At 44.5% G+C, this 27,445-nt stretch overlaps 1 protein-coding gene across 2 annotated transcripts in view; it reads right to left on the bottom strand.

Annotated features, from left to right (window-relative positions):
* LOC138283718 (astacin-like metalloendopeptidase) overlaps positions 1-27,445 on the bottom strand; it is a 728,958-nt gene that overhangs the window by 136,376 nt on the left and 565,137 nt on the right. For both annotated transcript variants that reach the window (XM_069221760.1, XM_069221761.1), the window contains one exon: positions 12,741-12,963. In XM_069221760.1, coding sequence (XP_069077861.1) covers positions 12,741-12,963 — 223 coding nt within the window. The remainder of the gene's footprint in view (positions 1-12,740; positions 12,964-27,445) is intronic.

The following is a 27,445-nucleotide window of genomic DNA, read 5'->3' as shown; positions in this document are numbered from 1 at the left end:
AGTGCCCTCCAATCTTGGTAGAGAGAGTCTGTTTAGGACGGCAGGAAAGTGACAGACTCTTAAAAGAAGAAAGGCTGAAGGCCAGAGGCTAACTGAGGGCGACTGAGGTGAGGAAAGAAATAGGTTGCCTTCACATCCTGCAACAACAGCAAGCACACAGTGGGCGCTCACCACTACTTGAGGCACTGCCTTACTGGGCAGCACCATGTATTACATGATGATATCAGCACTTGGTTACCCTGTATCACACTATATATACATTCTTAAGTTCAGGAGTGTAGGAGGCTGGCCCGGCTTATAGTGGGTACCTTGTGGTACTTAAACCCTGTGCCAGGTCCAGTTTCCCTTATTAGTAGAATAGAGGTGTTTCTAGCAGCTTAGGTTGATAGAAGGTAGCTATTGCAAAGCAGCTTAGGCTGTACTAGGTGACATGCAAAGCTCCTACTATGCCACTTATATCATATAGCACAATATCATAAGAAAACACAATACTCAGAGTTACTAAAAAAAAAAGTAGTTTATTTTAGTGACAATATGCCAAAAGTATCTCAGAGAATACCCTCACTTAGGAGGTAAGTAATATACACAAGTTATATGTACACAAACCCAAAACAGGTAAGTAACAGTTAGAAAAGTAGTGCAAACAATGTAGAATCACAATAGGATGCAATAGGTGAACATAGGTCTAGGGGCAACACAAACGATATACTCCAAAAGTGGAATGCGAATCACAAATGGACCCCAGACCTATAGGAGATTGTAGAGGGTCGCTGGGACTGTGAGAAAACAGTAAGGGTGTCCAAAATACCCTACCCCAAGACCCTAGAAAGTAGGAGTAAAGATACCCTACTACCCCAGAAAGACACAATAGTCATGATAGGGAGATTCTGCAAGGACCACAAGCACCAGCAAAACAGTGAAGACAGATTCCTGGACCTGAGGACCTGAAAAGGAAGTGGACCAAGTCCAAGAGTCACGATAGTGTCCGGGGGGCAGGAGCCCAGGAAACCCCGGATGAAGATGCAAAAAGGCTGCCTCCGGGTGGAAGAAGCCGAAGATTCTACAACAACAAAAAGGGCTAGGAACTTCTCCTTTGGATGGAAGATGGCCCACGGCGTCCTGGATGTTGCAGAAGTGTTTCCATGCAAAAATACCGCAAACAAGCCTTGCTAGCTGCAAGGGGTGTGGTAGAGGTTTTTGGGTGCTGCTGGGGACCAGGGAGGACCAGGATGTCGCCCCTTGGAGGAGGAGACAGAGGGGCCGCTCAGCAACTCAGAGAGCCCTGGCAGAAGCAGGCAGCACCAACCGAAGTACTGGAGCAGGCACTTGGAAGTTCTGTGAACTCAGAGTCACAAAAAGAGGGTCCCACGACGACGGAGTCCAATTCAGCGGGTTGAGCACTGCAGGACGGAGTGCTGGGGACCCAGGCTAGGCTGTGAACAAAGGAATCCTTGGAAAAGTGCACAGAAGCCGGAGCAGCCGCAAATCACACAGTACACAGGTTTGCTGTCTGGCGTGGGGAGGCAAGGACTTACCTCCACCAAATTTGGACAGAAAGGCCAATGGACTGTGGGAGACACTTGGACCCAGCTCATGTGTTCCAGGGACGACGCTCGTCAGGATGAGAGGGGACCCAGAGGACCGGTGATGCAGTCTTTTGGTGCCCGCGTTAGCAGGGGGAGGATTCCGTCGACCCACAGGAGATTTCTTCTTGGCTTCCAGTGCAGGGTGAAGGCAGACAGCCCTCAGAGCATGCACCACCAGGAAACAGTCGAGAAAGCCGGCAGGATGAGGCGCTACAATGTTGCTGGAAGTCATCTTGCTACTTTGTTGCGGTTTTGCAGGCGTCCTGGAGCAGTCAGCGGTCGATCCTTGGCAGAAGTCCAAGAGGGAAATGCAGAGGAACTCTGGTGAGTTCTTGCATTCGTTATCTGAGGAACAGCCCAGAGGAGAGACCCTAAATAGCCAGAAAAGGAAGTTTGGCTACCAAGAAAGGAAGTTTGGCTACCAAGAGAGGTAAGAACCTATCAGGAGGGGTCTCTGACGTCACCTGCTGGCACTGGCCACTCAGAGCAGTCCAGTGTGCCCCCAACACCTCTGAATCCAAGATGGCAGAGGTCTGGGACATACTGGAGGAGCTCTGGGCACCTCCACTGGGAGGTACTGGTCAGGGGAGTGGTCACTGCCCTTTCCTTTGTCCAGTTTCGCGCCAGAGCAGGTCTGGGAGATCCCTGAACCGGTGTAGACTGGCTTATGCAGAGATGGGCACCATCTGTGCCCATCAAAGCATTTCCAGAGGCTGGGGGAGGCTACTCCTCCCCAGCCCTTCACACCTATTTCCAAAGGGAGAGGGTGTAACACCCTCTCTCAGAGGAAATCCTTTGTTCTGCCTTCCTCAGCCGGGGCTGCCCAGACCCCAGGAGGGCAGAATCCTGTCTGATGGGTTGGCAGCAGCAGCAGCTGCAGTGGAAACCCCGGAAAGGCAGTTTGGCAGTACCCGGGTTCTGTGCTAGAGACCCAGGGAATCATGGAATTGTCCCCCCAATACCAAAATGGTATAGGGGTGACAATTCAATGATCTTAGACATGTTACATGGCCATGTTCGGAGTTACCATGGTGACGCTACACATAGGTAGTGACCTATGTGCATTGCACGCTTGTAATGGTGTTCCCGCACTCACAAAGTTCGGGGAACTTGCCCTGAACGATGTGGGGGCACCTTGGCTGGTGCCAGGGTGCCCACACACTAAGGGGGTCATTCTCCAGGGCCAACGACCACGGAAGCACCGCCAACAGGCTGGCGGTGCTTCCTGGCCAATTCTGACCGCGGCGGTAAAGCCGTGGTCAGAAAAGGGAAACCGGCGGTTTCCCGCCGGTTTTCCCCTGGCCAAAGGAAGCAGCACCGCCATGGGGATTCCGACCCCCTTCCCGCCAGCCTGTTCCTGGCGGTTTACACCGCCAGGAAGAGGCTGGCGGGAACGGGTGTCGTGGGGCCCCTGGGGGCCCCTGCACTGCCCATGCCACTGGCATGGGGAGTGCAGGGGCCCCCTAACAGGGCCCCAGCAAGATTTTCAGTGTCTGCTTGGCAGACACTGAAAATCGCGACGGGTGCCACTGCAGTGTTTGGGCGATCGGAATGACCCCCTAAGTAACTTGGCACCTAACCTTCACCATGTTAGACATATAGGTGACTTATAAGTTACTTATGTGCAGTGAAAAATGGCTGTGAAATAACGTGGACGTTATTTCACTCAGGCTGCAGTGGCAGTCCTGTGTAAAAACTGTCAAAGCTCCCTATGGGTGGCAGCCCATAGGGATCTCCTGGAACCCCAATACCCTGGGTACCTAAGTACCATGTACAAGGGAATTATATGGGTGTACCAGTGTGCCAATGAGAATTGGTAAAATTAGTCACTAGCCTGCAGTGACAATTTTAGAAAGCAGAGAGAGTATAAACACTGAGGTTCTGGTTAGCAGAGCCTCAGTGATACAGTTAGGCACCACACAGGGAACACATACAGGGCATACACTATGAGCACAGTGGTCTTGCCTAGCAGGATCCCAGTGACACAAGGGCAAAAACAAACATACATACAGTGAAAATGGGGGTAACATGCCAGTCAAGATGGTACTTTCCTACAAGGAGATGCTGTCCTATATATAAGCTGCACTCCTGTTTAGTAATGTTCTTAGCTGTCAAATAACAGTTAACGCCATTTACCAGGGGAGACAGCTGATAGGGCAGGAGCCCTTTAAACATTTCTTCGCGCTCCCGCTGCGCGGGGAACGCCATTTACCAGGGGAGACAGCTGATAGGGCAGGAGCCCTTTAAACATTTATTTGCGCTCCCGCTGCGCGGGGAACGCCATTTACCAGGGGAGACAGCTGATAGGGCAGGAGCCCTTTAAACATTTCTTCGCGCTCCCGCTGCGCGGGGAACGCCATTTACCAGGGGAGACAGCTGATAGGGCAGGAGCCCTTTAAACATTTCTTCGCGCTCCCGCTGCGCGGGGAACGCCATTTACCAGGGGAGACAGCTGATAGGGCAGGAGCCCTTTAAACATTTCTTCGCGCTCCCGCTGCGCGGGACGCGCGCGGGCGGCGCCCGGGCGAAACCCGGGCCAAGGGCGGGCCCGTCTTGCGCCCGTCATCGCCAGGAGGAGACTGGGCTGGGCCACCCCCCTAAAATTATGGTCTTTTTATATTTAGTTCTGGTATAGAGGCCTCTGTTGCTAGTGGTGTAATTTTCAATTACCTCTTATTTTATAGGGGCTTCCTTTCCTTACAACATCATTTGTACTTGATAGTAGGCTTTTGGGGCTGGGCTATTTTCTTCCTATAATTGTGGTTGAAATTACTTACCTTACTAGGCCACCGGTCAGTCGACATGGGGAAGAGGAAGGCCGATGAGGTAGCAGTATCCCAATCTAGGGTTAAAAAACCCAAGAAACGTTCTGCCGGGAAAACGGAGGGATCTTCAACCACTAAATTACAGCAATTCAAAGCAATTGATTCACTGTTTGAAGAGGTTGAGGCTATATTGAGGAGTCCTTCCGTTGTTGGTCCTTCTAGACCAGATACCACTCTTTCCAAAAAGATTCTAGATCTCTTCAAGAAAAAAAACCAGTCACATAGAATAGAGGTTAAAGCTGATTTACACCCTTTTCCTCAATCCCAGGGTGTAACCCCTTTACCTCCGGAAACCTCACCACCCTTGGTGGGGATAAATGGTCATCTAGCCGAAGAAGATGCACCCCATGTGAGGTGCGCGTCCCCTCCCCCTATTACCATTCCTTGTTCAAATAGGTTTTCGGTTTTGGCTTCAAATCCTGTAAGTCCTGGTTACTTACAGACCTTATGCGAAGAAGGTTCTGTTAAAAACTCTCTGGATGCAAAGATGGGCAATAATGAAGTTTCCCAGTTGGATATTATTTCTCTGAAATTAGATGATGTTAAAAGTCTATTGGTAACTTTGATGAACAAAATTGCTGGACTTCAGGGTCAAAAGTCTGGTTGTAACTGTAGTGTGCCCTATAAGTCTGTCCCCTCGTCTGATCTTCTGATGGATTCCACAAAACCCAGTCCCCTCAGTATAGGTGACAAAATGACATCTTCCTCTACACACAACACCGTTAGGTGTATCAATGATAATTCCCCAACATGTGGCAGGAATGGTAGGTTTGTTTTTCAATCCATGTCTTCCGCATATGAGCGAATGTCTCAATCAGGTGTTAATAAGGGTGGATCAATTTTTGGACGGGGAGATATAGATACTTCACGTCCAAAAACTTCTCAGTTAAATCCAGGAGGAACATCCTCGGTAGTAAGCTGCTGTGTTAGTCCCCGTCCAGCCACTAATCCTGATCACATGACATTATTGCAGACGCACGTCCCTAATCAAAGGTCCAGAAGGAGGAGGGAAGTCGCGACTATCTATTTAACTAGGGTACCAAAGCTACCTCAGGGTAACAGAGAGTCGAGTGATTCACTAATTAACAAAGTGATACAGTGGATTCGTTCACAGCGGAATTGCCTCTCTGTTATCCGGTCTGATATATGTGAGGCCCACAGACATAACCAGTTAGGGTCAGAATTTGATTACATCTCGATTCTCTTCAATGATTATAGTCTAGCTAAAGATCTCCTGGCCTTTGATGCACGGACACGCACACTATGTATTGGTAGGGTATCGAATCTTAGACTTAGCAGTCAGCCGCCTGGGGCCCCGCTATCCAGAGAATGTTGTATATCCGGAATTATAGCAGCTGGGGCTATTCCCTCCCCAGTTAATTCTGTTACTTCTAAATATGAGAACCCTTCCCCCTCACTCTCTGAATTGGACTGACTGTCTGCCCCCTGTACAGTGCTTCCAAAAACAGTAAATGATGTGTGTCAATTTATAGGGATTTCGACTCCTGCCCTACCTATGAGAACAAAGTCAATATCTCCACCTCCTAAAATTAACATCATGTCCTGGAATGTAGCTGGAATCAAGCAAAAGCTGGATGACCCGGAATGGGTAAGCCTTGTAAACAAACAAGATATCTGTCTCTTCCAGGAGACATGGACTAAAGAACAGTTATCCTTACAAGGCTTTACAACCTATTTCTCTGCTGCCCAACCTGCCTCTGGTGGATTTGGAAGACAGATAGGAGGTTTAATGATTTTACTGAACAATAAGTTAGAATGTGATCACTCTGTGATAAAGTTTAACTCCTTTGATCTGCTGGGTGTGCAACTTACATTCCGTCCTGGCTTTAAAATGATAGTTCTGAATATTTATGCTAGATCTGTTCCCCGTGGGTCTGATTCAATTGTTCTTTCCCAGTTGACGGACTACATAGACGTTTTGGACCCTTCAGTTTTTCTGATTATAGCAGGTGATTTTAATTGTTCTTTTGTGTTGGACAACTCCATTAGCAATCTGACTACTGAGGAGGACGAACATTGGGGTATTCCCCAATCGAAAGAAATGGTACTTTCGCCTGTTTCCTGTGTTGCATTCCAGATGTCTTCCCTTTGCCTGAACTATGGCCTGAGAGAATGCAATGGCCGCACTAAATCCGACTCAGAGTGAGCCATTACTTTCAAGCGAGGGCTTTCCTTTAGTACTATTGATTACATTCTTTTGGACATTAGGCTATGGTCAAGTTCACTTGATATGGAAATTTTACCTCGCTTGGATAGTGATCATAATCCTTTGTGTCTTGTATTGACTAATCATGCATTTTTAAGAGTCCAGCACTTAAGGATTACTAATGTTCCATTCCCTCATTTGAACCATAGACGCTCTAGGGTCTGCTGGCCAAAGGTTGAATGTAACCCGTACTTAATTGGGGAAATTTATTCATCTTTTTAAAACTCTTTGTAGATTATGAAGATCAAGAATCCTTGGATATTCCTATTATGGCGATCCACACTAAGATGGTCGATTCCCTTCAGGCTATCTTCTATAAGGAAACTTCCTTTAAATTGAGACCCGCTGACACCCTTTGCAGGGACTGGTATAATCAGGATTGTGCGCAAGCAAGATCCACCTTAAAAGAGGCTGTTAAAAATTTTACGCATGCGGCTATTAAAGAGGCTCGTTGTAGGTATGCTAATGCCCTGAAGCGAGCCAAAAGAGACTGGGAGAATGAGACATGGCAGAAACTGCTTGCAGCAGTCCAAAGTAAAGATGATAGCTCTTTTTGGCAGTTGTTGACCTCCAGTTCGAAAAGGGGTAAGGATGATATTGGGTTGCATATACAGCCCGAAAGATGGGTGTCCTACTTTTCTGAAATCTATGCTTTGCCTGTACAGCAAGCTCTGGAGGACCCTGCACATGTCGAGTGTTGGGCTGCTAATAAGATCTCAACTGAGAGAATTGTTTTTACCTTAGCTGAAACCACAGCTGCTATTGATTCTCTGAGGCCAGCAAAAGCCCCTGGCCCGGATAAGATTCCAGGGGATTTGTTCAAATCAGAACCTAAGATATGGGCATGGTATATCAATTTGTTGTCTAATGCCATAGCAGCTGGCAGCCCTATTCCAGAGTCTTGGCATGGTGCTGAAATAATACCGATCTATAAAAAGGGTGATACAGGGTTGCCTGTAAATTATCGACCAATTAGCCTTATCGATATCCTTCAGAAGACGTTTGCCAAACAAGTCTTAGTGAGGCTTACTGATTGGATTCAAGACCAGCAAATTTTATCTCCCTTACAGGCTGGGTTTCGGCCCAAAACTAATACTATGGACCAAGTTTTCAGGCTGTCATTACTGTTCTGGAAGTATGTCACCTTATCTAAGCAAAAACTCTATGTGGCTTTCGTAGACTTAAGATCTGCATTTGATCTTGTCCCAAGAGAGAAACTGTGGGAAGTATTGTACAAAATTGGTATCCCAGGGAATTTAGTGCATTTAATCCAAAGATTACATGAAAAAACATTTGCACAAGTAAGATGGGGCAATCAGGGGGAACTCACAGACAAAATAGACATCAAGAGAGGAGTGCGCCAGGGTTGCGTTCTTGCCCCAACGCTATTTACAGTGTTCATCAATGAGGTGGTGCAAGTCGTGTCCAATTGTCAAAATGATGCCCCATCTTTGAATCACCATAAAATTCCAATTTTGTTATTTGCCGTTGATTCTCTCTTGATCTCCAGAACCCCTATGGGCCTCCAGGTACTCATGGACAAGTTCAGTTCGTTTTGCGGTGACTATGGTCTGGAACTTAACCATAGCAAAACTAAACTCATGACTTTGGGTTGTGGCCCCACTAAGAGATATTCAATATTTTACAATGGAACGCCCCTAGGTTTGGTAAGCTCTATAGATTACTTGGGGGTGAGAATTAGCAACAATCTGCATTGGGGGGCCCAAATCGACAAAAGTTTGGCTCGCCTGGTACAGTCATCTGGAGCCATTCTTCGTTTTCATAAGTCTACTTCTGAGAGAGTGATTGCTCCAATTATTAAAATTTATAGAGCAAAGGCACAAAGTGCTGCGGTCTATGGGGCAGAAATTTGGGGGTCCTCAAACACTGGCAGGCTTGCAGTGGGGGAAAACAATTTTGTGAGGTCTACTTTGGCCTGCCCTCGCAGTACCCCACTGCTGCCATTGTTCTGGGACCTTGGCCTTTCACGCATCACAGATGTAGTTGCCCTACGACCTCTGCTTTTTTGGGTCCGTGTTTGGTCCACCCCTGAGTTATCTACATACAAGGAGTCTATCCAAGACATCTTGGATAGACCAAATGTACTCACCATTCCCTGGTTTAATCACATCTCTAAATGGTTTCACAAATTGGGTCTTAGTGAGCTATGGAGTCATCCAGAAAGTATAAGGAAGGAGCAGAAGAATCATTTGAAAACTGTATACTGGACTTACGTCAGGGAAAACTATCTGCTGTGCCTTACTCACGGCAGATTGACCTCACAATTTTTTTATTTTAAATGGTATCCGTCTTTTGAATCTTTTATGGATATAATTCTTGACCCATTAAGTAAGAGTTTATATATCCAGTTCAGATATGGTTGTCTGCCTCTCAAATCATATGGCAGTAAGTGGAGTGCAACTACAAGATCTGATTTATGTCCGAGCTGTACCCATAATCCAGAATCCATTGTACATTTTTTGTTTTTATGTCCTGCCTATTTGATTGCGCGTCGAAAGTGGTTACGGCCAGTGTGTAGAAATATGGGGGTAAGACATTGTATTGGTGCCTTAAGAATTCTGATGAGGGAAAGTTCCCCCCCCCTTGCCCTGTGCGGTTAGTAAGTACATTACAGCTGCCTGGCATGTACGTATTAATCACTTGGGGAAAGTTGCTGATGCGGAACTTACTTCCAAATAAGGACAACATGAAAAACTGACAATGGAATGTTTTAGTCATCAAATTTTAACCACACACCTAGACTGGAACAAAACCCCATGATTAATTTAAATGACAGTCAGTAGGAGATTAGGTGTTTGGTTTTTTATGTGTTTTAAGGCCGTAAAGGATGTTCTTTTTTATTCCTCTTATTTCCTTTTTAACTTAATTTTTACTCATCTTTTATCTTTCTACCGGTGGTTGTTTTGCTTTTATGGTTGAAAGTAACCGAATATAGCTATGTATGTACAAATATAACTGTGGGAGAAAACAATTTTGCGAGGGCTTTGATAGCGTGCCCCCGAAGTACACCACTGATCCCAATGTTTCTTGATTTGGGGCTAAACCAAGTAGCTGATTTAATTTCCCTATGACCTCTATTATATTGGATAAGGATTTGGACCACCCTGAATTGGATTTATACAAAGCATCATTGCTTGACCTGCTAAAGAGACCAAATGCAGCTATTATTCCTTGGATTAAATATGTGTCCAATTGGTTTTGTATCTTGGGGTTCGGAGATTATTGGGAGAATCCCCAAAAATTAGTGAAATCCCATAAAACTGCTTTAAAATCAGCTTACTGGTCCAATGTATGGAACAATTATATTTGTTGTAAATCTCATGGTCGATTAACTAATCTTTTTATTGATTTTAAGTGGTTTCCGCAGTATGAATCCTATTTAGATATTATACCAGATTTACAGGGCAAAGGTTTATGTGCTAGATTCCGTTTTGGGTCCTTACCAATGTTGTCTTTAACTTGCAACTGGGGGCCAATCACTACTTCAGATATATGTCCGGCTTGTGGCGGTGCCCCGGAAACAGTTGAACATTTTATGGTTTTTTTTTGCCCTACATATTTTATTTCACAGTCAAAATGAATTCGAAAAACCTGTTGGGAATGGGGCTGAAAAATTGCAGTATAGCAATAAGGGTTTTAAAAAGCCATAGATCAAATTAATTAATTTTTGCAGTCAGCAAGTTTTTAGTGGCAGCATGGCATATACGTGATCACCATTTTAATCAAGGACCGATGAAGCGTGCCCAGGCAGGATTTTAGATGAATACTTTGATATCACATGTATGTATTTATTTATGTGTTTTTCTATAAAATTATTTAATTATTGTACAGATTATAAAATGAGATGAAATTTTTCCTTTAATGTATGTGATGCTTTGATGGTTAATTGACCGAATAAAGCTTGATTTGATTTGATTCAAGCCAATTCAACAGGCCAGTGGTAAGTGTGTAGTATGTTGCATTTTGGAGCCCACTGTTATACATATATTATTAAAGCATAGTGTGGTAGTTCACTGTCTTTTACAGACAGCATATTTTCAGTTGAAACGAAGACTAACATTGTACAGACATGCAGTTTGTGTATATACAGTGTCACTGAATATTTATCATTTGTGTATTGCCAAGTGAACTATCTTGATTTGTTGTAGTGATATTAAAATCTTTGTTTCCATTGCACGTCAGAATTACAAAAGAAAGTGCTTTATTTGTGCTTTTCTAACTGCTGTGTTTTGAAATATTTGAACAGCGCATTTATAGATATTTGTTTTGTTGTCTGTTATAAAAACAGTTAAACACTTGTGCATGTTCTTACATGAATTTTCTCTGAAGGACGGGTACTGCTCAGTGATGTCTGTGCTATACAAACGTTGCTGTGATCAGCAATATAACACTTAAAGTTCTACTGAAATCATTTTTAGAGTCGAGCCTGCGCTAGCATGCGCTTGCGCATGCGTATCGCTTGCAAGACGCTTTAATAGTTAGAAAAGGGCTCAGAGCCCCGTCCATGTCATGTCAGTGTCTTTCATTGGTTAGTGGGCTTGCCTTTTAAAATCTGCGTGCTTTCATTAGTGAAAGGTATGCATACGTCATGCCTTTTCCGGTAGTTAGCCCTCCTCAAGCGCAGCGACCAAATACTGAAAACATGTGAGGCTCACTGATTTCCGTCCAGTTAGTGGACTACTTTTTATCTTTTTTCGCAGCATGATCTCACTTGGCAGAAGTCTAGTGCTTTGCATGACATTGACCCTGGTACATAGTTAATTGCACTTTTGCCGGTTACGTAGATAGTTGCACTCTTGCCGATAGGTTTCACTACAAGTGAACTGTAGCTGCGCGCTCGCGCTCTTTTTTTCCATTTAATGTGGCAAGAAAAGTCCGGTTGGAAGTTTACAACTGCTAATAGCTCTAACTCGGAGAAATGCGAGACCCGTTGCATTGCAAATGCTTGTTAAGAATTATTTCCTGGTAACATTTATGTACGATTTTATTGTGCTCGGTGCTGTACTGTAGAGTAAGACTGTATCTATATAAACAATGCACCACACCACAATGTACATTCAAAATGAGAAGTCTGCAGCAGTACCAGAGTGAAAGCAGGCGTGCTTGGGTGCGGGAAGTAAATATTACATTAAGAGCAAGTGGGTTAAAGAACAGAGAGACTCAGGAGTCCAAGGCAGGCAGCAAGACGCACAGAGGTGAGGCCGGAAAAGAGGGCTGGGTGGGGAGACAGCGATATTCAGGATAATGTAAGCAGCAACAGAGGAAACTCGAGAAGACAATCGGGGGCAATAAAACAGTGACTGGACCCAGTAGGGGAATGCGATGACCAGGGAAACTGACGTGAACAGACGTGAACAGAAGCCAAGCAGCATGTCTCACCGAGGTGCACGGCAGGAAAAGATGGCTCGGAAGGGAGAGAGCAATTTAATCTGGAAGAAAGGCAGTCACAGGCCCAGGCAAGAAAAAAGAGGGAGGCGAGAACAAGAGGCCGAGCACAACGCAGAAGGGGGAGAGGACGAAGAGAGATAAACATAAACCAAGGCGGGTAGGGAAAGAGAAGCACAGAAGGGGCACAGGTGGGAAAAGCATGAACTCTTGTGAAGTGTTTAGTCAAAAAGAAAAAAATGTAGCTCTCAAAATTGTAGGAGTGGAAGGACACACGTAATGCAATAATGTATCCATGATCCAGGGGGAGGGACAAACACAAGAAGAGGATGGAAGTTAACCAGCTGAACAACGAGAAACAAGCAAATCAGAGCACCAATGAAGCCAACTAATGGCAATTAATGGGCGGGCTCTAAGCCCACTGTAACTTAACAATATGTCTCAAAGCAAGCGAGATTTAGAGAAAAGGAAGCAGCAGAACTGGAGGTGGAGAGGAAGAGGCTATAGCTGGGTTAAAGAGACAGCCTGCTGACTGCCATTGGGAAACAGAGGCTAGGAGTGAAATGTCTCCAACACGCTTGTTGCCATGCTGTCAAGGAACAAAGGAGGTAGGGCCAGCCGGCAACAGTGAAAGCAAGGTTAAAGGACATCTAGCAAGGCTAGCATCAGCTTGCGCTATATGTGCACAGTACTTACTGAAGGAGTAAACTATGGAGAAGCCAGGTTTGTTCACCCAGACGTCACTGCTGAACTGAAGTAGCAGCATATTTCCCGTGGAGACAATGGGCTGCAGTGGAGAGTTCCCGCAGTACTTGCCCAGCAATGGAGAATTTGTTGTACCTCCATCTTTCACCACCAGGTAGTCACAGCCACAATCAGGGAAGCGCTCAACATCGAAAGATGTGAACTCGAGCTGTATCTGTAATAGTAATAGTCAGGTCAGGCCAGAGTGGGATGGAGTTTTCTTAGACACAGTCCTCGGCGGAAATGTGTCTTCTGCAAAAAACTGATGCTCTGCCAGGTAGTTCTTGAGACCCCACAAAACCCCACATGAAGGTTAGAATGCTGTTTTTTGGACTATGGAGCAATACCCAACTCCGCCATCAAAAACACATGTCATCAGAATGCGGACTATTTGGAGTAGACATTCTGACACCATGTCAGCAGTTTTTCTTCTTCTATGAAATGGCCACACACATGCTAGGGGAGAACATTAAGGACATTAACTTTTCCTTTTCCCACTACAACCCCTACACATTGTGGAAAATAGAAAAAATGCTGACTGGATCACTATGCTGCAATGGTATGGAGGAGCAACTGGCACTGTCAATTTTCACCTAAATTGTTCTCACCAGATCTGCAGAAGCACTTTCAGAAAAACATACCAACCCAGACTGAAACTCTAAATCATTTGGGTGGAGCTGGTAGATTGGGTGGCTCTGCCACCGCAGAGGTTTAGCAGTCTGCCCATTGACCTATAAATGAGACTGTTAGTCATTGCCTAGGGTTATAAATTCACTCAGGCACAGAGGTAGATTGATCCTCCTTCAAAATGGGATATTTTCCATATGGCTGGTGCATCTGAGGGGTTGAAAAGACTTGGGAATAGCCTGACTTGTGACCTAAAATCTGTCTGTCTCCCACTAAGAGGGATTGTCAAGCGAGCCCTTTCTCACCCATGGCATTATGCCGGGGTGTAGAAAGGCTGATGTTTCCATGACACTGCCCCAGCTCTTCAAATCATATTAGCACTATTAATGAGCAAAGGTTCTTCTCGTTGGCTTTCCTCTAAAAGTGCCTTGAGTCTCTGCAAAGGAAGTCAGATTTGCGTGAAGTCTCATGCTCGTCTATGTTTCTCAAACATCAACCTGGAAAGATTGGAAGAAATCTTACAACCATAAAGGCAAGCATGCATGTCTACACTATTACAGCATGTATAACGTCACTGTAAAAAAGGTAAAAAGATACCGAAATTCAAAGCACATCTGAAAAACAAGGCAAGAGATCATTCCCATCCTTTCCTCCAGGTTATGGAACAACATTGTCACATCCATCAGGCATACATGCCAGCATTGTGAGACTAGAAAGAGAGATTCTGAAAACAAATCGTCGGGGTGTATTTTCCATGTGAACTTCCATTGCAGGAGAGGTAATTTCAGGCAGAAGCCTGCTAAAATAGTTGTTTTTAGCTTACAAAATCACAACACCCACCTGGATGAGGTCTGTTAGAATGTGTGATCAGGACCACCTCAATCCTACTTCAATTTAGGAAAGAGCTGAAAACGGACCTCTTCAAAGAAGAAAATAAGGGCCAGATGTACAATCACGGCCCATTGCGATTCGGTAATAGCGATTTTTAAGAAATCGCTATTACCGACTCGCAAAGGGCCATGTATCACATTTGCAAATCGGTAATAGCGATTTCTTACAAATCGCAAAAGTTATTACCGAATCGCAAATTGCGATACCGGCCCCATTTGCAGCTATGGGCCTGTTGGCCCATAGCTGCAATTTTTTTGCATTTCCAAAATTGCGATTTCTGAACCAGAAATTGCAATTTTGGACATGCAAAAGGCCAGGGTGCTGGGGCCCTAAAGCCCCCTCTCCTACACCCCAAAACCTTTTTTTTCAACATGTAAGGTACACACATGCCAAAAGGGCATGTGTGCTTTACATGTTAAATTTAAAAATGCAGTTTAACTGCATTTTTTTATTTTGTACCAGGTTACCACCTGGTTGCAAAGCATGGTATTTTGCAAGTGCAAAATGCCATTTTTGGAAAAATCGCAATTTGCGATTTTTTCCAGCATAGCCTTGCGACCTGGAAATTGCGAATCGCAAATTGCAACTCGCAATTTTCAGGTCGCAACACAAGAAATCGCAATTTTAGCGATTTCTTATTTGTGGTCTGCAAATGCATTTCATGCATCGCAGACCACTGTTTTGCACTCGCAAACGGCCAAATTTACCGATTCGCACCGTTTGCGAGTGCAAAACATTTTGATACATCTGGCCTCAAGTTACTTACCTGTAACTGTAGTTCTCCAGTACTGGTATATTCACAAGATGTTGGTAGATTTGCATGCTTGAATCATTCCCTGTCCTGGAAGTGGGAGTCCCACAGTACCAGAGATAGCAGTAGAGAAAGAACTTACATAGAGGTCAGTGTTAAAGGCCGTAACATTAACAACTTATTAACACTATTTAAAAAGAACCAAAGTGCAGCCAATCAGGCAACATCACCCTTTAGAACCCGCCTCTCCAAAGCGTTCAGTCCTTCAGATTTTCCAGCACATATGAGATATAAAATTAATCTAGCAATAAAGGGAGTCTCTACGCGGATGAGGGTGGGTCACATGTGAATCTATGAAAGATACCAATACTGGAGAAGTACAGTTACAAGTATTGGATCTTTCATAGATTCACATGCTTGAGATAGAATAGTTAGCAGTTAGCATCTGCAAATATGAACACTACAATGTTCTAGCGGATGGTGGGAAAGAATTAGTTAGAAGTGGCTCACCTTATTGGAATAGATGGCATAGCACTGCTTGTCCCACCACCGCATCGCTCAGAGGATTTGAGGCAGTAATGCTGTGAAAAGGTGTGCACAACGGACCATGTTGCCACCCAGCAGATTTGTTGGATAGGCACACCAGGGAACAGAGTCGTAGTGGTGGAAATAGCTTTAGTCGAATGCGCTCTCAACTTTCATGACAAAGCTTTCCTGCTTGTCTGTGACAGAACTGGGTGGTTGTGGTGATCCATCAAGCTATGATCTGTTTTGATATTGGGAAACCTCTCCGTGGTCTCCCATAAGCTACAAACAGATGGTTAGTTTTGCGCAGTTAATTTGTTCTATATAAAAATAATTTAATACATCTCTTTACGTCCAGCGTATGCAAATATGTCTCTGCTGAAGTCTGTGGATTGGAAAAAAAATGTCCTCAGTATGATTGGTTTGTTCAGGTGGAAGTCTGATGGAACATTTGGTTTGAACCTAGAGTTAGTTCGTAGAGTTACCCTGTTTTGGGTAAATTGCAAAAGTGGTTTTGTGATTGTGACGCCTGAATGTCACTTACAAGTCTCACAAACATTTATGCCAGTAGTAGTGCTGTCTTCCATTTGAGGTATTTCAAGTCTGTTTTATGGATAGCCTCAAACTGAGCTTTCATTAACTGGCTTAGTATAACACTGAGATGCCAAGTAGGGGGAGGATCCCTTGTAGGAGGAAACACCCTGAAAAGTCTTTTGAGGAATTGTTTGATTACTCTCGCTGACCATAAAGAGGTTATCTGACTTGACCTATGCAATCAAGATATCGCTGATAGATGTACTTTGATGAATGAGAGAGTTAATCCAGACTTAGCCGGTTGAAGAAGATATGGTAAGATCTGCCCTGGGGCCAAAGTAATGGAATGAATGCTTTTACCTTGATAACAGAAACGTTTCTACTTGAGCTTGTATATCTTATTAGTGGAATCAGCTCTGGCTTTAGGAAGTATCTCTATGCAATATTCTGGGATGTCTAACTGGGTGAATTCATGAAACTCAGGAGCCAGGCCGACTAGCGTGGCAATGTTGGGTTGGTGAGACTCAACTGGCTGTTGTTCATCATAAGTAAAGTTAGTACTGGTGTTAGTTGTTTGTGGTCCTGTTCTGAAAGGAGGAGGAGTTCTGTGAACCAGAACTGTTCCTGCAACCTGGGAGCAATGAGAATCATCTGACAAGGTTCTCTCTTTAATTTGCTGAGGAGCCTGGGAATCATTGGGATCAAGGTAAAAGCATATGCAGAGATTTTCAACCTTCTTATTGAAAATGCATTCCACCATGACCCTTCTTGGTGTTGCCAGCTTGTGTAGTATTGGCATTTGCAATTGACTTTGGTCACAAACAGGTCGATGTTCGACTTGCCCCAAAGGTTGAAGACGTTGTCTAAAGTCTATTGATTGAGCTCCAACTCATGGCAGCTGGCGGCTGTCCTTCTGAGTGTGTCTGCTAACACACTGGTCGCTCTGGACAAGTATTCTGCCTTCAATGTTACATGGTTATGAAGGGCCCACTGCCAAATGCGCTGTGCTTGTTGTGACACAGTTGACGACCTTGTTTCTCCCTGCTTGTTTATAAAATTCATGCTGGTGGTGTTGTCCGTGTGGATGTGTTCTGATGAGCATGCTATCCTGACGAGGAAAGATTTTAAGGCTAGTGCTATAGCCTTGAGCTCCAGCATGCAGATGTCCATCTCCTTTTCTATGCTGTTTCATCTCATGCAGACTGTGAGGTCCCGAAGGTGAGCACCCCAACCCTCTAAGGACTCTTCTGTCGTAATCACAAAGTGTGATACCTGGGGAATAAATGTGAGACCTTAGCCGATGTTGTCAGTCTAAGCCCATCATTTCATTGACTTATTCATGGTTGAAGTAATCTGAATGACATCATTGAAGGATCCTTTCAACTGCTCCCACTGTTTGTCCAGCTCCTCCTGTAGAGGACACATGTAAAGTTGGCAATTGGTTATCAGAGGAATACAAGAAGACAGCACACCCAGGAGTGATTTGTACAGTTTCACTGAAACAGACTTTCTTTAGCTAGTTGCTGCATTCTGTTTTGCCGTTTTGCCGTTCTTGAGATGCAAATGTTTATTTTGAATGCTGTCCAGAACAGATCCCAGGAAAGTCAAAGTTGTTGTGGGAGTGGGACAAGATTTCTTCATGTTGACTTTGAGACACAGTAACTTCAACAGTGAGAGGCAATGGGTAGAATGATTTGTGGCTTGTTGAGGTGTGGCTGCCTTTATCAACCAGTCATCCAACACTTGGTGATTATACAGGGAGCTGATTTGAGTCCAAAGGGGAGGACTCTGAATTGGTAGTGGGTACTGGCCACTTTGAATCTCAGGTATATTCAGTGCTTTTGGTAAATTGGGAAGTGGAAGTATGCATCCTGGAGGTCTAAGAATGTCACATGACAGAGCAGATGTAAAATATCCCATCGGGTGACCATGCAAAAGGAATGTTTTCTTAAGTATTTGTTGAGCTTCTGAAGATCTAACAAAGGGCACCAATCTGCTGATTGTTTCTGTACCAGGAAGAAACAAGAGTAGAACCCAGTTCCCCTCTTAGTGTTCAGGGTCCCTTCTATTGCACCCTTCACCAGCTTGGTTGAAATCTCCAGCATAATTTGTTTGAGATGAGGAAGTGGTGCCACTTTTGATGGAACATTCAGGGACTTGCTGATAAATTCTATGGTGTGTCCTCGAGCCACAACGTTCAGTACTCATATGTCCGTAATTATTTTGGACCATTGGGGAAGAAAGTGGGATATGAGACCTCCAAGTTGGTTGTTGAGTTTGGTGGAAGGAGACAGAACTCTTAAGAGGTCCTGTTTCCTGGCGGAATCTCTGCTTCTAGAGGATGGTTTTTCTGTTGTCTGCTGTTTGTACACCACTATAGGTGGCTGCCAATATTGTTGTGTGTTGTGCATAATACTGGACATGAAAAGATTGCTGTTGTCTGACTAGAAAGGACTGTATGCACACCTGTAGGGTGCCCAGGGACTTGGCAGTGTCCCTATCCGATGTGATGGTTTGGAGCACATCGTTGACATGTTTGCCAAAGAGGTCCTAGCCATTATACAGTATATCCAGGATCTTGCTCTGGACTCCAACCCTGAAAATTGTTGCTTTCAGCCAGCCCTGCCTGCACAGCATTGCAGCTCCTGCTAGTTGCTGGAATCCTGTAGAGGAAATATTAATAATTTCTGCTGATGCTCTCTCTCCTTCCAGGAGAATTGTCTTAGCCTCCTGCTTTGTGTCATCTAGTAGAAGGTCTGGATATTGAGCCATGTCAGACCACATTTGCCTGTCATAATGCCCTAGTATTGCTAGAGAATTGGCCGTTCTAACAATGCTTGCCAACGTTACCCTGATAGGGGTTGATGAGTTTCGTGAGAGTTGCTGGGCTGCCTGCATTATGATAGAATCCAGCTTGGGATGGTCGACTAAAAAAGCTGGGGAGTCATCCGGTGCCTTGTATTTCTTTTTGAGCCTGGGCAAGACAGCTGCTACCATTGCTAGATTTTTCATTGCCTTTAATCTTTCTTCCCATATGAAATCTACTATGGGGAAAGCTCTTATGGATTTCTTTGCTGGTTCCTTTAAATCATATAAGAAGCAATCTTACTGCTTGGTGGTTAGGGGAAGGTGAAAATGTTTCACTGCTCTTTCCATAATATGAAAATCACCAATGTGCCTGATGGTGAGGTATAGTTATGGAGTCAGGATTACGTAGTCATCCTACTCAGAGTAGGTATGGAAGTAGAGTCTCTAGTTTCCCCTTCTTCTCTGTCCTCATCTGGGAAAGGTTGGTCATCCTCTGGAGGCTCTGCTAAAGTATTTGCCAGTGTGCATAGATGATTTACTAGCAATGGCAGAGTATGCAGTTGGGCAAGGGACGTACTACTTTACTGAGACAGGGTGGTGGAGGTGCCGAAAATGCTGGATCAGGAAACCTCTTCTAACAGTCCTGACGGATATGTTGGAGACTATTAATCAACTCTAATGGCATCTGGACAGAATGTCCCTGATCCTGTGAGTCATAGGTAGAATAGACCTCATTGTAATGTTGTTGTTCACTTGAGTAAAATTGGTCCCATAACATTGGTCCACATCATCCTCGTCCTCTTGACACTTGGCATGGAGTTCTGAAGGGCTATTTGCAACCTGGAACAGATGTGAAGGAGGAAAAAGCAGACTCTTACTAGGTTAGTTATGTACTGGCACGATTGTCTCCACAGGAGATTTTGTCTTAATGGAGAGAATTGATGTATGGATCAGTGGTGGCAATTTCATTGTCGTCGACTGTGCAGTACCAGGCATTTTAGAGGTTGTCTTTGAATGGTCTCTCGTCGACAGTGTCGTTGTTAACGGTGCCATTGACGGGTCCCTGTCGACGGTGCTCTCTTCGTCGTCGTCAATGGTGATTTATTTCCAAGAACTCCATGGAGAGCGACAAACCAGGCACCAACAGTACTCCTGGTGAATGAAACTTCAATTGATCCCCCACACCCCGTACAAGGACGTATACCTCCTCCTGATCAACGGCCGATTTCCAATACAGACAATTCTACAAATATGGCTCCAATTTTTAATCTCTCGAAATATAAACTGACATCATACGAGCTATTGGTACTTAGTAAGGGTCTATCTTTTGTACCTACTTCTTGGACAAACTTTTTTGAGGTTTAATTAGAAATGCAAAGATTCTTCAGAAGAATACATTTAAGCAATTTTTACAAGGGATGTTTGGTTGAAGGTCGCACAGATGTGACTGGTTTAAGACCTCCGTCTTCCTTTACACCTCCATCCAATTCAATGCCAGTGGAAATATTTACTTTCGAAAAAATGATTTTGAAAGTTATTGACATTTTGAGTAAAAAACGTAAGTATGTCAAATAAAATCTTACTCATGATGAAAACATAGCCTCGAAAGGCTTGAAAGAGAGAAATGACATAGTGATAAAAGCAGCTGACAAGGGAGGAGGGATAGTCTTACAGGGCATAAAAGATTATTGACAAGAAACTTTGAATCAATTGAGTGATAAGAACTTCTATAAAGAAATTTGTTCGGACCCTAAAAGGAATTGAACAAGAGAATTGCAGAGATAACAAAAATAGGACTAGATCAATGCTTCTTGAGTAAAAATGAGTATCAGTTTCTCTATAAGAAGGATCCTTGAACACCTGTTTTATATACGTTGCCAAAAATATATAAAAGGTTGGAAAGACCCCTGGGTAGACCTATTGTGTCAGGATGTGGTTCCTCATTGGAATCCTTATGTCAATACCTTGATTTTTGCCTGAAACCCTTTGTACCCTTGATGAGTGCATATGTGAGGCATAGTATGCATTTGATTACCATGTATGAAAACTTAGAGTTATCTACTATTACAGATCTGTTAGTTACAATGGACATACAATCGCAATATACTCATATTCCCCAACAGGAGTCTCTCAGGGTAATAACAGAGGTGCTGGTTTCTCGTACCCAACCAATGCAAGTACCCACTTGGTTTCTGGTATCCCTGATGGAAATAGTGATGGGTAAGAACTATTTTCTATTTGATAATAGTTTTTATTACCAAGTGAAAGGTGTAGCTATGGAAGCAACTTTTGCACCAAATTTAGCTAACCTGTACATGGCCGATTATGAGATCTGAAACATTTTTAACCAGATAAATCCCTTTTTTGGAAATATACAGAAGTTGTCTAGATACATCGATGATGTTTTGTTAATCTGGCGAGGTTCAGCTACTGAACTTCAAGAATTTCACACTTGGTTGAATAAAAAGTCAAATGATATACAATTTACTATGGACTATAACAAAGAAAACATCCCTTTCCTGGATCTGAGAGTAGGAGTAGATGAGGACAAGCTATTTGTCTTGTTATATCGTAAACCAACAGAAAGGAATATGTTACTAAACTACACCAGCAATCATCCAAGAAGTTTGAGAGATAATCTCCCTTTTGAGCAGTTTCTCCGGATTCGGAGAAATTGCTAAAAAAAATCAGATTATTTTTAATGAATCAGATACTCTTATAGAAAGACTCATAGAGAGAGGCTACCCTAAAAGACTAGTAAGGAGAGCAAGAAAGAGAACATGGTGTAACCATAGAGAATGTCTCTTAGAACCCAAACTATTGAAAGAGAATAATAACAGACTAGTCTGTGTAACTGCATTCAATCCGGCTAGCAATGATATTAAAAAGATTATTTTACATTATTGGAAATTGATTAAAGAACACCTTCATGTACAGGATTCCCCCACGTTTTCTTTCAAGAAAGGGAAGAATCTAAAAGACACCTTGACAAGAGCACTTTTACCACAAATACCGAAAAGGACATATAATACACTATGGGGTTTGCCAGCGGTTTTGGGACATTACAAACGTGGACATTGTGCTGCATGCAAATTAAGTTTTAATACTACATAATTTTGCTACAAGGATAATACATTCACCTTGACTGCATTTACAAATTGTAATACACATGATGTTGTTTATGTGATCTGGTGTCCGTGTAATCTTATGTACATTGGCAAAACAACACAGAAGGTAAAATGCAGGATCCTGCAACAAATAAGCAGAATTAAATGCAAAACAGTAGGAGTGCCCTTAGTGGAACATTATGAAAGACTCAAACATAACAGTGATGAATTAAAATGGCAAATTATTGAACAAATTACTTTGGTTCCAAGAGGAGGTGATAAAGACAACCTCCTCGCCAAACGTGAATTGTACTGGATGGAAAAATGTGAAACTATAAGTGATGGACTGAATTCCTTAGAGGTTTGGAAACAGGCCTCTTTATTGCAATTTTCAGGATCTCCCTATCATTTACTTACTGATGACCCAAGGCATATCTGGGACTACAGGATTTTGGATGATATGCCTGAATATCACAATTTGTGTATATACATATGAATCACACGGGTGTGTACATAAATATTTGTTTCCTAATGGCCTTGCACATCAGGCCTTTAGAAATAGATGTTTAACTGGTTACAACATCTGTAAAATGCCACAGAACACTTTGTGTTTGGTCAATAAAATATATATACCTTTTCATATTCAGAAATGTCCGTAATTAAAAAAATTTAAAAAACAACTCATAGCATACATTTTAAATTATAGCAATCAACCAATGGGTTAATGTATACATTTATTGTGATGCATAAGATTAAGCCCGGGCATCACAAATTCTTTAATTTATACGTTTATCTCAAAAGTTCTTTTTTAGTTTTGTGTAGGCAAATCCAACACAAATTTAGGGTAACCAATGAGCTGGAGATGGGCAATTTCTTACAGGCAATGAAATGTCCATATTTCGTGAGACTATCTACTACCACAAGGATTATTGAATGTTGCTGAACCACTGGTAGTACTGTAATGAAGTCTAAAGAGATGTGTTCCGAAGGTTGACATGGAGTTAGAAGTGGATGCAACAACCCTTTCGGTTTTGAATGACTTGTCTTGATGTGAGCACAGACTTTGCATTCGTTTACCATTGTGTTGACGTCTTTTGTCAGAGTAGGCCACAAAAAAGTAGCGTTGGATTAATTCAAGAGTTTTAGGAGTTCCTGGATGACCTGCCGTAGGTATTACATGCAACCAATGAAATACTAACTTGCGAAGCTTGGTAGTGGGCACGAACAAGCAAGCGTCATGGAAAGGTAGTCCTTGCTTGATTGACCTTTTGAGGTCTGCTTGAGCCCATGTCTGCCATTTCTCAATGGGGAAGGAATTACGGATGTCTTCAAAGAAATCTTCAGTTTTTATGATGCATAGGATTTTGTCTGGAGCAATGATAGCTGTGGAGGGTTGGACTACAGGCAAAGTGGTAGACTCTTGGCGGGACAAGGCGTCAGCTTTGCGATTGTCTCTACCAGGACGGAAAGTTACCACAAAATCAAATTCGGCAAAAAACAACATCCAACGTAATTGCTGAGGAGTCAAAAGTCTGGCTGAACTCATGAACTGGAGATTGCGATGATCAGTATATACTGTGACAGTGTACTTGGCACCCAACAAATGATGTCTCCATTCTTTAAAGGCGAATCGCCAGAAGCTCTTTTTCAGCAATGACATAGTTCTGTTTAGACTGGTTCAGTTTTCGAGACATGTAAGCTACAGGATGAAGTTGGCCAGTGTCTTTACTTCGTTGTGACAAGACTGCACCAATTGCCACATCTGAGGCATCGGCTTCCACTATGAAGAGACGATCCACATCAGGGTGAGTCAAGACTGGGGCAGTGGAAAAAGCTTCCTTCAAAGTTGCAAAGGCTTGGTCAGCTTCTGGGGACCATACAACATTTTCTTTCTTTCTCAATAACTTAGTGATTGGCGCCACTGTTTGAGAGAAATGGTTTATAAACCCTGCGGTAAAAGTTTGCAAACCCCAGGAAACATTGTACATCTCGAACAGTCTTTGGAGTGTGCCAATCAGATATGGCTTGTACTTTCTTTTCTGCCATAACCATACCCTGAGGGGTCAGGATAACCCCTAAAAACTCAACTGTGGTAACATGAAACTCACACTTGGTTAGTTTGCAATATAAATGGTGCTTTCGAAGAGCTGCAAGAATTTTCTTGACATGTTGTACATGTTTGTTTTCATTGTCAGAGTAGATCAAAATGTCATCGATGTAGACTATTGCAAATATCTCAAGATACTCTCTAAGAACGTCATTCAGAAAAAATTGAAATGCTGCTGGAGTATTACACAGACCAAAAGGCATGAGGGTGTATTCAAAGAGGCCATATCTTGTCTTGAACGCTGCTTTCCATTCGTTGCCCTCTCTCATTCTGACTAAATGATACGCACCTCGTAGATCGAGCTTAGTGTAGATTTTAGCTTTCTTTACTTGTTCCAGCAAGACCGGAATCAGGGGCAAGGGGTATTTAGGTGGTCATTACAACATTGGCGGTAAAAGCCGCTTACCACCGTGTAGAAGACCGCCAACATACCGCGGCGGCTGCGGAATTCCGCCACAGCTATTATGACCCACATCTCGAAATCCGACAAAATTCAGACACCCACACAAGTCCGCCACACCAAAGGTCAGTGATAAACGGGCGAAAACAAAACCTCCACCATCACGCCAACAGAAATATGCCCATGCTATCACGACCCACAAATCCACAGGCACTCAACACCATCACCCGCACAACTTCCACGCACAAAACACCACACACCAGTACATATCACCCCACGTATCACCACACACACCACCCCACATATCACCTACACCACTCCATGGCACGGCAAAGACACCCCTGGTTCTCGGAGGAGGAGCTCAGGGTCATGGTGGAGGAAATCGTCCGGGTAGAGCCACAGCTATTTGGAGCACAGGTGCAGCACACCTCAATTGCAAGGAAGATGGAGCTATAGAGAAGAATAGTCGACAGGGTCAACGCAGTGGGACAGCACCCAAGAAATCGGGACGACATCAGGAAGAGATGGAACGACGTACGGGGGAAGGTGCGTTACGTGGTCTCCAGACACCACCTGGCGGTTCAGCGGACTGGTGGCGGATCCCCACCTCCTCCCCCACAACTAACAACATGGGAGGAGCAGGTCTTGGCGATTCTGCATCCTGAGGGCCTCGCAGGAGTCGGTGGAGGAATGGACTCTGGTAAGTCAAATCTTTACTACTATATCCCCCACCCTTCCTGCATGCCATCACAAACTCCTACCCGTACCCTCACCCTCATCACTCCACCACCTCACATATACCCCACTATCACAAATCACCCATCCCAACACCAAGCCCTGCATGCAACACCAAAGCATGGACACCCATCACTAAAGCATGCCCACTGCACATACCCATACACCCCCCTAAACCATCATCACACAAGTCCCCACATAGAAATGCAAGCACTGGGGTACACAGTCACCCACCCATTGCCCACCATGACACACACAGATGCAATAATTAAGCTTTTACACCCCTGCAGGACCACTACCCAACGTCACCAGACAGGAGGGTCCAGACATCTCCACCCCACCCACAGAAGAGGCCCAAAGTGATGACAGCAGCTCTGTCCAACTGGATCCAGATGACCAGCCCGGACCATCGTGGGCCTCGGGACAGTCGGTTCCCCTCACACAGGCACAGGCCACCACAGACCTTCCACCCTCTGGTAACACCAGCACAGCACCCACCCAGCGGGCCCATACCTCCATCCCCAGGACACGTCAATCAGCTGTGTGTCCACCACTACAGGGAACCCAGGATAACCCACCACCCCAACAACAACAGGGACCTGGGGGCAGTGGCAGTGGGCACACGGTCCAGGGGACGGAGGCACAGGAACACAGGGGAACTGGGAGGACTGCTATGCAACAGGGGGCGGACAGGCCAAGGGAACCCACTCTCCACGAGGCCCTCTCCTCCATCATGGGAGCACACCACCACTCCCAGGAGACGATGGCAACGGTCCTGGCCAAGTTTCAGGAGACCTAGCGCATGCAGGAGGAACAGTATTTGGGGTTCAGGGAGGAACTCAGAACCATCAGCTCCGCCCTGGGCACCATCGTAGGGGTGCTGAAGGAAATACACAGGGACACTGTGGCACTCCAAGGGGCCCCTGACACTAGCATGGACGATGAACTGCCCACCACCTCTGCCGGCGCTAGTGGACAGGAGGCACAGCCACAGGACCACCACACCAGCACCCCACCCCCTGCAGATGGAAAACCACCCCGCAAGCGGTCCCTGAGATCCAGGAACAAGACAGAGCACGATGCAAAGACTCCCGCCAAGAAATGAAACCACCCTGATTGTCAACCCACTGTCCCACTTTGTCACCCTGTCCATATTGGAACTGCCCCAGCTCCACTTCCTATGCCCATATGGGCAATGCACCTATGAGACAAATAGACTGGACTCTGCCATGGACACTCCTCCGCCATCACCCCTCCCCATTTAACTTCCCCTTCAAATAATTTGTATGTAAATAAACACACCTAAAGCACCAAAAGATCTGGAGTCTGTCTGTGATTTTGGAATAGTGTATTTACAATTACAGTGACAAAATTTCCAGGAAATAGTAATGTCAACATACCTATGTCACACAGCTCTAGTCCATGAGGAATCTAAGCAGATGACACACATTGGAACCCACACCTGTGAAACCGTAAGGGAAAGTGACAACTCAGTGACCATACACTGGGTGAAATCGACAGACAGGATAGAGGTAGAAGTGTAAAAGTACTTGTAGTAGGCAGGAATGTATTCTCACCTGTGTTTCACTGGAAATATTGCTGGATGACTGAGTCCCTGTTGTCATTGTCTTCTTCCTCTGCTTCCTCCTCATCACTGTCCACAGGCTCCACAGCTGCCACAACACCGCCATCTGGACCATCCTCCTGCAGAAAAGGCACCTGTCGTCGCAAAGCCAAATTATGAAGCATACAGCAGGCCACGATGATCTGACACACCTTCTTTGGTGAATAGAATAGGGATCCACCTGTCATATGGAGGCACCTAAACCTGGCCTTCAGGAGGCCGAAGGTGCGTTCGATCACCGTCCTAGTCCGCCTGTGGGCCTCATTGTAGCGTTCCTCTGCCCTGGTCCTGGGATTCCTCACTGGGGTCAGTAGCCATGACAGGTTGGGGTAACCAGAGTCCCCTAATAGCCACATCCGGTGCCTCTGTAGTTGATCCATCACATAAGGGATGCTGCTATTCCGCATGATGTAGGCGTCATGCACTGAGCCACGGAACATGGCATTCACATGGGAGATATACTGGTCTGCCAAACATACCATCTGTACATTCATGGAATGATACCTCTTCCGGTTCCTGTACACCTGTTCACTCCTGTGGGGGGGACC

This window comes from Pleurodeles waltl, chromosome 3_1, assembly GCF_031143425.1.
Source record: "Pleurodeles waltl isolate 20211129_DDA chromosome 3_1, aPleWal1.hap1.20221129, whole genome shotgun sequence".
Lineage (NCBI taxonomy): Eukaryota > Metazoa > Chordata > Amphibia > Caudata > Salamandridae > Pleurodeles > Pleurodeles waltl.
This window is presented reverse-complemented; position numbering and strand designations above follow the sequence as displayed.